The following is a 12,460-nucleotide window of genomic DNA, read 5'->3' on the forward strand; positions in this document are numbered from 1 at the left end:
TGCGTGGGTTTAATATTTTTAGTGCAAGGGCTGTTTTTAGTATGAATGCCTGCCACCTCTTTCCTCAGTGTGTCCTAGCCATTATCCCCTTGATAGGGGGTGTGACTGATGTTGTGGTGACCAGAGCCTGCCCTGGATGTTGAGCGGGTCCTCCTCTTTGCTCTGTGGTTGTCACAGCACTGTCAGGGGCAGGGTCTGCTCCCTAGTTGCTGGAGTAGAAGCTGCCAGATCCGTTTTTGAGCTGCATTTCTGAGCTGCGGTGTGAGGTAGGTGGGATCATATTCCTCCGTCACAGCTGTCCACCAGTGAGTGCGCTCTGTTGTGTCACTTTTCACCTGTTGTGTGGGCTCACAAAGTACACTGTTGTTGGCATCGCCCTTGGCCCTGCCTCAACCGTGGGAATGCTGGCAATTGACCCTAGTGTCCCTCAGGCATTGTTTTCACAAGGCCACCAGCACAGATCCATTACAGATCAGGTCCCGGACTGCAGTAATCAGGTATCTGAACCTGCTGTGGGAGCTAATGAGGCAGCTCAGACCCTCACCTCACCCAGCCCCCACCTGTATGTGCCCACAAAGCTCATGGTTGATAAAGCCAGACCCATCCCAGCCACAGGAGCCCCTGTTGTCTGCTCAGATGTCCTGCAGGCACTGAGTTTACAAAGCTGGTGGCAGAGGTTTAAATTCATGCTTCATACAGCCACGGGGAGATATTTCAGCCCTGCTTTTTTTTTTTTTTTTTGGTACGCGGGCCTCTCACTGTTGTGGCCTCTCCCGTTGCGGAGCACAGGCTCTGGACGCGCAGGCTCAGCGGCCATGGCTCACGGGCCCAGCTGCTCCGCGGCATGTGGGAGCTTCCCGGACCTGGGCACGAACCCGTGTCACCTGCATCGGAAGAAGGACTCTCAACCACTGTGCCACCAGGGAAGCCCTCAGCCCTGCTTCTTAACTCACATGGCCCCTGGGGCTCAGCTATGATTTCATCCCCACCTCTGCATGTGGGCAACCTGCTGGTACCTGCTCCTGGAGCCCACTGAGGCAGTGGCTGGGGGGCAGAGAAAGAGGCTGCTAAGGCGGGCCCACCCCTCCCTTTATGCGCCACTTATCAATGGCACTTTGCTTTAATGGCAGGCCTGGGCTTCTTCCGTGTACACCCCTGTTTGCAGCTGCACCACGCTCCAGCCCCACTCAGGCTGTCTCCATGCAGCCAACCCCAGTCTTCTCCCTGGATCTGTCCTCTGAAACCCGAGTTTCAGCACCCAGCCCCAGCCTGTACCAGCAGACATGCGTCTTGGGCTGGGGCACGCAGAGCTGTGGCACGGACCATCTGTGCAGGTCTCTGCTCTACCTGCCACAAACCAGTTGTTGTGCTCTCCATGGAGCCTCTAAAGCTCCCTTCTGTCCTGGCTGATGTCCCTGGGACTTCCCAGGGTGTGGGAACCTTTCCTCCCTCCCAGGGGCACAGGTCCTCTTCTGCTTCATTTTTTTTTTTTCCTCTCGTCCTACCCAGTTATCTGCAGATCTTTCTTGTCCTTTCAGGTGTCTGAGATCTGCTAGCGTTCAGTAAGTATTCTGGAGAATTGTTCCATATATAGATGTATTTCTGATATATCTGTGGGAGGAGGTGAGTTCCACGTCGTTCTACTCCCCATCTTGATTGGATCCCACTTTTCTGTATTTCTGAATTTTCGATAATGAATATAAAGTTCCTTTATAATCAGAAAACCAATTAAAAACAAAATATGCTGCTACCATTATTACAAAGAAATAGAATAGTATCCTTTCTATTGTAAATATTACGAGTTTGATTATCTTACATATAATCTGATATGTATCCATCCTCCCCCAAAAAAACCATTTCAGGCCCTATAACTATGTCTTTCTTGATCTTTGTTAAATGAAACAGAATACTATGGATTCCCACAAATAACTGAACAATCAGGTAATTGTTTGCTATTGGTCTAGATGTTGGTTCTGATAGACGGGAAGCCTTTTGGGTTACTGCATATTCAACCAAGTATTAAATGAGATTTCCAAGAGGTCACTTAAGTTACAAGTTTATATAATCTAGGCTTCTAATTTTAGTATTTTTTAACAAATATTTTATCGCAAAAATTATTTTGATGCCTTTACCCCCAAGGTAACATGCAACAGATTTCTTCCTGGATAAGAGTAAATGTGGGAAATACTGCCTAACAGTTAGCCTAGTGCTAGGACTGCCTAAGAAAGTGTAAAGTCAATGCCAGAAACACATAGGGAGACAAGGATTTAACAACCCTTTATTGTCTCTCTCAACACATACCTTAGGCAATGGACAGAGCCCTCCAAAGTGACTAGTGGCTGGGTATCAAACAAAAGAGGTAGCCAAGGCTTAAAAACATGTGATGTAACTTGCTATTCCTTGCCATGACCCACGCTCCAAAAAAAAAAAAAAAAAACACACACACCAAAAAACAACAACCAAAAACAAACTATGAAAGACTTGAGGCTCACATAACCTAAACACACAATTCTAGGAAATCATCAGCTCTCAAGAGTTACAAGCTTTCCATTGTCTCTTCTGCCTACATCCTCATTCTTTCCTCTGGCCCTAGGCTGTCAGGCAGTTGGCTATTTTTGACCTGATTTCCCTTTCAAGGATGCCTTTAAACCCAGATTTAGTCATGGAACCAAAGCCTTGCCATCTGTATATTTCAGCCTGTTGACCACAGAAAAGTCCATCTGAACCAAGTTGAACCAGAGGCTTAATCAATGGACATTTTTGTGTGAATTACTAGGAAATAGAGAAGCTCTCTTTCCATTGTAATTGTCAGGTATAAGGATAATTTGTGCTTGGAGCTTCTGAGCATTAGTATGGAGAACAAGGTCCACTAGAGGATAACACCCGCTTACAGGAAAGCAAAGCTGAGAGTTGGAAAGAGAGACAGGCAGGGAAGGGGGAGGAGTCAAGTCAGGGAGACAGTGCTAATGACATCAGATGTGATATGAGCAGAAGGAAACCTTTAATGGATTAAGCCACTGACACTTTAGAGTTGTGACAGCAGTTAGTACACCCTGATGAACACACCCCAAAATGTATAAAGTAACATATACCTCCCTTCCCAGTGGTCTTAGAACACTGGATCTTCTACCCATTCTATGTTTCCACTTTATAAAATAGTTAAGGACACACTTTTTGGAGGAAGTTTAAAATGTTAAATGAAAACTTCAAACTAGTAATTATTATAAAATATAGTTTAATTTCACTCTTCATTATTTACCACAAAATTTAAAAAATACCAACATACACACAAGAGCAAGTGAAATGGAAAAGAGCTTAAAAATTGTATAAAAGACAAACCTAAACTCAACACTAAGAGCAGTGACACACACACTCAACACTCCGCAATGAGTTCAGAAAGCACATTCTAGGTTGGATGGGTTTTCCTTCCAAAGTCCGCTTTTACTGGAGCCACATCTGGAGAGGTCTCTAAACCAAAATTCTTATTTTATGTGGAAGGGATCTTCCCAGACTTCTCTTAAAAAGCATTTCTTATAAAACAGGGGCAGACTTATTCTGGACACAGAAGTCATAAATGCCTGTCCTAGGCCCCATGGAACTTGGAAAAATTAATCTAATGAAAACAAAGCCCTATAGGAATGGGAAAGTGACACCTAGTGGCCACGCAGCAGGTTTTCTTTATGGCTTCTGATCATTGTAGACGTCAGGGCTGCTGTGCCCACAATACTACGCTTGGCAAATCTGAGTCTCTAATTCCAGAGCCCAACAATGACCTACCTGAGTGGTGGATTCCTCTTTACAGCAGGATCTGAAACTGGACCCACTAAACATGGTCTGATACCTAGAGAGTTGCTATTTTATATACCTGTGTCCTAGACTCTATGGAGATCTGTCAAAGATTATGAGGACCAATGAATATAAGCCTTTTCCCATTATGACACTGTAATTAGATACTTTCCTTTAATTCCATTTATTTACCAAAAGTCTATTCTGTATCTTCTTGTTTGTCTTTGTGCTTATCAATGGATTTCCCAATTTAGTGACTACCATAGGGTGTCAACATATACCTCAAGTTTTGTTTGATTTCAGGCTAATAAAATGTCTAACATTTTCAAGTTTACTCATTTCAAAAAAGTTTTAAATTTGATACATCGATAGAGGTTCACAGTTATTTGCACTGAACCGAGGATCAATAAATGTCCTTTAAACCATAGCATTTAGAGGTAAATATCATACTTATAACCTTTGGTCTGCTTAAATAACATCCACTTAATAAAATGTTCTAGAGCAGGGCCATAGAATGGAAATATAAAGTGTGCCACATGTGTAATCTAAAACGTTCTAGTAGCCACATTAGGACTGTAAGAAAATAAAATTAACTTTAATGTTTAATTTGGTATACCCAAAATATTTGAACCGTAATCAATATAAAACTGTTAATGTGGTATTTTATATTCCCTTTTTTCATACTAAGCCTTTGAAATCTGGTACGCACTTTACATTCATAGCACATCTGAATATGTATTAGCCATGTTTCAAGTACTCAGTAGTCACATGTGGCCAGCGGCTATCATACCGGACAGCATATGTCTAGCAACAGGCTAATGCTCGAGTCCTGCGGGTCAGAATCACAGAATTAGAACTGGAAGTAAATGGAGAGATCAAACCTCTTTTTACAAAAAAGGAAACAGAGGTACAGAGAGTTTAAATGGCTTGCTTGAGGTCACACAGATAAATTTAGGTTGAGTGGGCTCTCCTGATTCCAGGCATGCCTCTCACTGCACTACATCATTGTAGGTAATTCTCAGAATTAAAAAAAAAAAAATAGGGCTCCCCTGGTGGCACAGTGGTTGAGAGTCCACCTGCCGATGCAGGGGACACGGGTTCGTGCCCCGGTCCGGGAAGATCCCACATGCCGCGGAGCGGCTGGGCCCGTGAGCCATGGTCGCTGAGCCTGCGCGTCCGGAGCCTGTGTTCCGCAACGGGAGAGGTCACAACAGTGAGAGGCCCGCGTACCGCCAAAAAAAAAAAGAGTATTCTTTATAGGATGTTTTCATTAAACTTATATTTTTCACCAAAACGTAAGAACTTAATTGGTAGGAGAAAAAAGTAATATAGTATAAAGCATAAAAATACGTCACTCCCAGTAGCAATCAAATATAAACAGAAAAAATATATATATAAATAGAATGCATTTTGAAGAAAGCACTGAGCTTAGAGCTACAGCATCATACAATGCATGGATTGGATCCTGGGTCCAGGGCAAAAGCTAAATATCAGAGTGGGCTACTAAAGGATCAAAGCCTTCAATTGACTTTCCATCCATAAGGCTATGGGATAACCTCTCCTCTTGCAAAGACAGAATTGTTACTGTGCAAGCAGCCATGGCCAGCCTCTAGAAAGTCTGCCTCTCAGATCCCTGCATCATGAAGTTTTGCCCCACCTGCTTTGGAGGTCATGCAGCCACAATGACCTATCCTGCTACCACTAGCTTAGGCTGACTCTGGCGGTCTAGCCCGACCTGCAATGGTCCAGATCCCTAAAATGTTACATTTGTAGGCAGGCCTCTCTGGCTTAGAGAACAGATGTGATCCTTCATGCTTCTTCAGACTTAACTGTCATGCTTAGGCCACTACAAACCAATGTATCCCCCATCTTGTGAGGGGTTTTTCTGGCTTATTCTAAACCTAGATGTCTCCCAAGTCCTCAAATGCCAGAACCAGGAATGGTGCTGACCCTCTGACATTACTGGAACATTGCATCGGCTCAAGACAATAGGCCAATACATCTTTGCCCACACGGCCACTGCAAATGTCAAACGTGAAGGAACATTTGATTTTGGTTGTTGCCTGTTGCTATGTTTGCCATTAACGTGTCTGAAAGTTCTAATCTATTACTTACAGCCTACGGAAATATGTGAGGTCAAAAGAATGCTTTGTTTTCGTGGGGCTCTGAGGGAAATCTGCTGGAGATGTACAGCACCACATAGAAAAGGAAAACTGGATTTGATCCCCATATCTGAGCCTCAGAGTTTCCCCATTAGTTTCCTAGACTATCATTACTTTCCCTGTGGGGCACAAAAGAGAATATATGGGAACACACGTAATAAACTAGAAAGAGCTATTAAAACCATAGGTATTATGGAAGTATGATCTTCAAAAAGGTAGCTACACATAATTTTATTTTTGGTTTTTTGGGGGGTTTTTTTTGGCTGCGCTGCACTGCTTGCGGGATCTTAGTTTCCCGACCAGGGATCAAACCCATGTCCCCTGCGGTGGAAGCGTGGAGTCCTAACCACTGGACTGCCAGGGAAGTCCCTACATACAGTATTTTAAATATCCTTAATTCTTGCCCTCAATTTGAGCTACTCTGAATTAATTACTGGTTTAAAAAATGCTCTCGATTTTTAATTATAGCTAGAAAATTGGTTTTTAAATTCTTTCTCGTTGCCTCATGGTTTTAAAAACACACTTATATAACTACCTTTGGTTACAGGCAATAGTAACTGTAATTGCCTAATAATTTAAAAAGCCAACAACTGTTCCTAGGTCAGTTAACTAATCATTTAACCAGTGAGACTACTGCTTTCTCAAATGTGTATAAAGAAACTGGTTTATATACATTAAACATTAAAAGACATATGAACTTAATTGTGACATTACACAAGGCGTTGACTCTGCCTGGGCCTGTTTCTTCCTCTAAGACTAATCCTAAAGGTTGCTAAAAGCCTTTTCAGCATCAAAACCCTGTTCCATCTGTAATAAGAATCTTGAGTGGTTATATTAAGACTAAATCTTATAGGAAAAGGTTAACCACCACCAAGCTGTAGGGCCCAAGATCTTTCCTTTTCTGTAAGCAAAGCTGAAACTCTCTCAGCTTTTTTTTTCTTTTCTGAGTTTTAAATAAGAAATCATCTCACTTAAAATCCATCTCAAAGTGCTCAACTGAGCATAACTATCGTGGCTCTGTGCTTGCCCAAGTCTACAAAGACTGAATACAGTATTCACTGTGATTACCACTACAAATTGCACTGTCCCTTTATTTTTTTTTTGCGATACGCGGGCCTCTCACTGTTGTGGCCTCTCCCATTGCGGAGCACAGGCCCCGGACACGCAGGCTCAATGGCCATGGCTCACGGGCCCAGCCGCTCAGCAGCATGTGGGATCCTCCCGGACCGGGGCACGAACCCGTGTCCCGTGCATCGGCAGGCGGACTCTCAACCACTGCGCCATCGGGGAAGCCCTGCACTGTCCCTTTAAATGTTCAAGTACTCATCGTTTTCTTAAAATGGATAAGCCCTATCCTCAATTAAGGAAATACACAAGGAATGGAAATGTTCCAAATTACACAAATCTTCTATTATAAATCAATTATAAATGAATCTCAGACACAAGGAAGATGTCAACACATTAAATTCCCCAAACTCAAAACAAGTGCATCAAAAAATAAAAACAAAACCCAAACAAGATACATGTGGTATCCTTGGTTAGAAAGACTTTAGCAAAAATATAGCAACTAGTGGGTTTTAAGCTATGTCAGTGAGTAAAGTGGTCTATAGAAAATTTTGAGAATTTGAAGGGAAACATCACATTTCCCTGTACCCCTGTGAAAGTCAGGAGCAAATCTATAAAAACTGGTCAACCATTAATAGGAATAAAAGATAAAAACAGTTATCAGTACAGTACAGAAGAATATATAGTTTTTTGTAAGCGAAATGCTTCAAAATATTTCTCATGTTGAGTTAAAAATCAAATGCTAGAGTGCCCAGTGGATGTCACTGAAGTCCCCAGGGTCTCCCAGCCCCCCCTCTGCTTCTAAGTAATTCATGAAGGCAGCCACGGCTGTGTCGTCATTGTCACAGAGGGCATCAAAATCCAGCTGGGCACCTTCTCCTATTGAATTAAAATACAGGCTTATGTAAGTACACTTGGAGGTTAAAAAATGAGTCATCATCAAAAATGGCAAAGCAAGGCTAGGATACCATACAATGTATTACTGAAGGCAAAGTATATGTCTTAAATTGCAGAAGCCTGATACATTTTTAAATGGGTCGCCTATTTTTATAACAATCTGCTGTCAGATAAATTGAGCTTCACTCATTTGATGCACGTAAGTGAGCTAGTCTACGAGCTTTCTAATAGAAAGTAAAAACTAAGAGGTACAGACTCCCAGACAGTTGGAAGCTAGGGGTTGGGGTTTATTCATGTGTGTATATAGAGCCTTGAAGGAGAAATTTAACTTTAATCTGCCTGTGAAAATACTCTGCTTGTTTAACCCCAAAATGAGAAGGCTGAGACAAAAGCATCTTCCCCCAAATTTGAAAGACTCTTATGAAAGTGGGGGCGGTCCCCAGATTTTTGATTGAAAAAGGAAATAAGGAGGAACCATGGAAATGAGATTTAAATCAGAGATAAGGAAGAGGTTCTAGAAATTCAGGGTTAAAACACAGCTACAGATTAATCGAAGTTTTCTAGGTATCTTTCAAAGCACAATAGAATTGCAATGATTAATATGTGGCTCTCTGTGAAGCTGACGTCCAGGTTCCTTCAAGTCCTTTGATTCTCTTTAACATATATTTTCAGGAGATCAGAGTCAGTTATGGGGGGGTATAAAATTGTGTCATTTCAATTTTCTTCATTTGGACTTTGCATAAACATAGTTAAAATGAATAATTACATCTTAAACATTTTATGGTTGGTATCTTTAAAAATTCTTTTTCTTAAGAATGGACATTTTCCCCTAAATACAAGAACTTTAGTTTTACTGAAATTGTGTGTTTTAATAATACCCATAACTGATTCAGTGGATAATCAGATTTTCAGTGTCAGGTCCATTGAGTAGCATACACTTAAAAATTAACAGCATGATTACTGTATTTATGATTTTGAATGAAAAACTCTTAGTTATTTTTATTGAAGTATAAAAAATATATTAGAATGTGTTAGTTTCTGGTATACAGCAAAGTGATTTAGTTTTATACATATATGTTTTATATGTATAAAACTCAATCATTTTATATAAAATATATATGTATTCTTTTTCAGATTCTTTTCCATTATAGTTTATTACAATATATTGAATATAGTTCCCTGTGCTATACAGTAGAACCTTGTTGTTTATCTATTATATATATAGTAGTTTGTATCTGCTAATCCCAAACTCCTAATTTATCCCTCCTCACCTTTTCCCCTTTGGTAACCATACGTTTGTTTTCCATGTCTGTGAGTCTATCTCTGTTTTGTAAATAAGTTCATTTTTTTAGATTCCACATATAAGTGCTATCATATGATATTTGTCTTTCTCTGTCTGACTTACTTTACTCAGTATGATAATCTCTAGGTCCATCCATGTTGCTGCAGACGGCATTATTTCATTATTTTTTATGGGTGAGTAATATTCCACTGTGTATATAAACCACATCTTCTTTATCCATTCATCTGTCAGTGGACATTTAGGTTCTTCCACGTCTTGGCTATTGTAAACAGTGCTGCTATGCACATTGGGGTGCAAGTATCTTTCTGAATTAGTTTTCTCCAAATATATGTCCAGGAGTGGGAATGCCGGATCATATGGTAGCTCTATTTTTAGTTTTTTAAGGAACCTCCGTACTGTTTGCCATAGTGGCTGCACCAATTTACATTCCCACCAATAGTGTAGGAGGGTTCCCTTTTCTCCCCACCCTCTCCTGCATTTATTATTTGTAGACTTTTTGATGATGACCATTCTGACCAGTGTGAGGTGATACCTCACTGTAGTTTTGGGAAAAATCATAAAGTTGTTTGCATCTCTAGAAATTTCCTAAGCCTGAAAATATAGTGATTAAGAAAGAGTTTTTGGCAAACCAAAATGGCAGGCAGTTGCCAAAGAAAACTTACCAAGGAGTGGTTCGTGCCTATGGGGAGCAACAGCACTTTGGTTTTGCTTTGTAGCCTGTAGCTCCCCTATTTCAGAAGGACTTAGTGTAGTCAGCTCCTTATTTGACATCTGTAAAGAAAGAATAACAAATAGAAAGTCTCCTATTTGAATGAAATAAAGACCTCTTAGCAATTTTCAGATGTGGGCACTCTGGCAATGCCATCAACAACATGGCAGCTCACACTTTGTATTCTGTGCTAAGTACTCCACAAGCATCATCTCGTTTCATGTTACACATGTCGTGAGGTCAGGCATCTGAGGCCTAAGGAGTCTAATATCTTGCCCAAAGTGTTGGAGCCATGATTCTAACCCAAGTCTACCTGACTTCAAAGCCCCCGCATTATTCATAACCGTAACTGAATTACATACATAAGGAAAAGTTTTCAATTAAAAATGAAAAGCTATTTCAGTTTTTTTAAAATGATGATAAAACAGTAAGTATCTCATATGAAACTACAATGGGAAATACTGCTTTGGAGCAGGGAATGGAGTAAACCAGAGACTTTTACCAAAATGTTATCATACTGTTAAATAGTCACAGGACAAACAATCAATGTTCATGTAGCTCATCATAAGAAGAAATCTTTTACTTATGTTGTCTTATTCAGTTGATGAACTTTGCCATAGAATGCCTATATAACGTACACTACTTGGAGATTCTTGTGTGTTACAAGGACTTAAATCCCTGTTTCTGGCATATTGTCTGGCACAAAATGGGTACCCAATAAACATTTGCTAAATATATGAGTAAAACTGGCAAATACTAGATCAAAAGCCTATATTAATATAAAAAGATATTTTCAAGTTCCCTTTTGTCCCTGGTCAGATTTAATTTCCCTTTTCTCCTCCATTCTTACACCACTTAGTTTATATACCTACTTTAGAGCTTTCTGTTGTCTGGGGTACATCAGAACTGTATATGGGTCTTCCACATTTTCAGCACTATGTTCAGTCATTTTTGTATATGCAACAATGCATTTCAAATAGCTAGTATTTGTTCAATTGAATTAAATAGTAGGTAGTACTTAATCTGTAGCTTATATTATTTAAACATCTTTCCAGACCCTAAGGAGTATATTTAATCCACGGAATCGAATCTATTAAAATAACCATAATAGCTACCATTTATTGAGCACACATTGTGTCCCAGGCACTGTGAAGTTTTTGTTTCTTTGTGTATTAAATCATTTAATTCACACACCACTCCAAGAGACTGGTGCTATTATTAATCCCTTTTTTACAAATGAGGAAGTTGAGGTGCAGAGTTTAAATAACATGCAGGAGGTTACCCTGAATCACAACTTGGACCCAGATAGTATGGTCCCAAGCGACTTCACTCTTAACCACTATTCTACATTGCCTCTTAAAAACTCTGAGCTAAGTAGAAAGGGTTCATTCTTTACAGGATGGCCTCTTTTCTCAAAGGAAATAATCAACAAGGAGCAATGTTATTGTTCATTTATTTCACAAATATTATCACTTACAATGGTACTTACATTCCTGCAGTTTATAGTGTGAGTATCTTTCAATAAATCTGTTGGACTTGAATCATCAAGGGATGAAGAAGACTGTAACCTTCAAAAAGTGACACATAAAACATTTTATGTGTCTATTTATATATATTTTAGAAAATTTTCTCCTCTGAATACATAATCTACTGATAAAAATACAGGGAGGAACATAAGACTGAATATCACAACAGTTTTCATAATCAGACTGACTCGTTCAGTGCCAGACTTATTTTTGACTATGGAGTGCTGAAAACACTATATAAATAGAAACAAACTCTGAGGTGAAAGCTCTTAAGTAAATCACGTTACCTGTCTTAATACAGCACGTGGCAAAGTAATGGAATAACAACATGGTTCAAGACAGGCATTCAGTTCCTTATCAGGATACTGAAAAGCAGAACTAAGAATAAAGAAAGATTTCCTAACATCCTGCAACCTTTTTTTTTAAAGTAGAAAATGCATCATATTTTTACTGTAATAGGTCATCCCCAGGTCCAAAATCAATGGAACACATAAAGACAAAAACATAATCATACGCTTTGATCATAAATCTCTTCAAGACTTAATATGTAAAACTGACAGTGTCATAAAATATATTACTAAATGCTCAATTATGTGAAACATAATGGCATAAACATAACTTTATGTCCTTTTGTATTCCCAAGAAGGCAACTGACAAGAAAGTATAGAGGGAGAAATTAAAACAGAAGAATGAAATGAATTAGGTAGGAAACACAGACGAAAAGATCAGTGACATGTCTTAGAGATTTTTCACAATGTAATGTATATAGCTTGGCTGGCTTCCCATCTGTGGTTCATGGTTTAAAATCACCATCTGTTCAAGTAGCCTTTGTTTAAAGATGAAAACTATCTGCCCCCACATGCACATCACTACCAGATTAATCTTCTGAAATATGGCTTTCTTCGTATTAGTCACTGGGCAGAAACTTGCTATTTAAGTCCCTCCCCTATTTGACTTCACCTTAGTTAAAAGTCCCTTTAATCAAGTTAAAACTCAGTTGCTCAGCAACCTG

The 12,460-nt window shown here is 39.8% G+C and overlaps 1 protein-coding gene across 8 annotated transcripts in view; it reads right to left on the bottom strand.

The window, feature by feature from the left end:
• BMAL2 (basic helix-loop-helix ARNT like 2) overlaps positions 1 to 12,460 on the bottom strand; it is a 143,200-nt gene that overhangs the window by 48,893 nt on the left and 81,847 nt on the right. For 5 of the 8 annotated variants that reach the window (XR_009565420.2, XM_060305890.2, XM_060305889.2 and 2 more), the window contains exons 14-15: positions 11,412 to 11,490; positions 9,876 to 9,984 (exon numbers count right to left, since the gene is read on the bottom strand). Coding sequence is in view for 7 of the 8 variants with exons in the window: in XM_060305890.2 (XP_060161873.1) it covers positions 9,876 to 9,984; positions 11,412 to 11,490 (188 nt within the window). In the remaining variant the exon portion in view is untranslated. Of the gene's footprint in view, positions 1 to 7,336; positions 7,893 to 9,875; positions 9,985 to 11,411; positions 11,491 to 12,460 lie in introns of those variants that run through there. The other 3 variants (XM_030830507.3, XM_030830506.3, XM_060305886.1) reach the window with 1 other exon arrangement.

This window comes from Globicephala melas, chromosome 10 (genome assembly GCF_963455315.2).
Source record: "Globicephala melas chromosome 10, mGloMel1.2, whole genome shotgun sequence".
NCBI classification, from domain to species: domain Eukaryota; kingdom Metazoa; phylum Chordata; class Mammalia; order Artiodactyla; family Delphinidae; genus Globicephala; species Globicephala melas.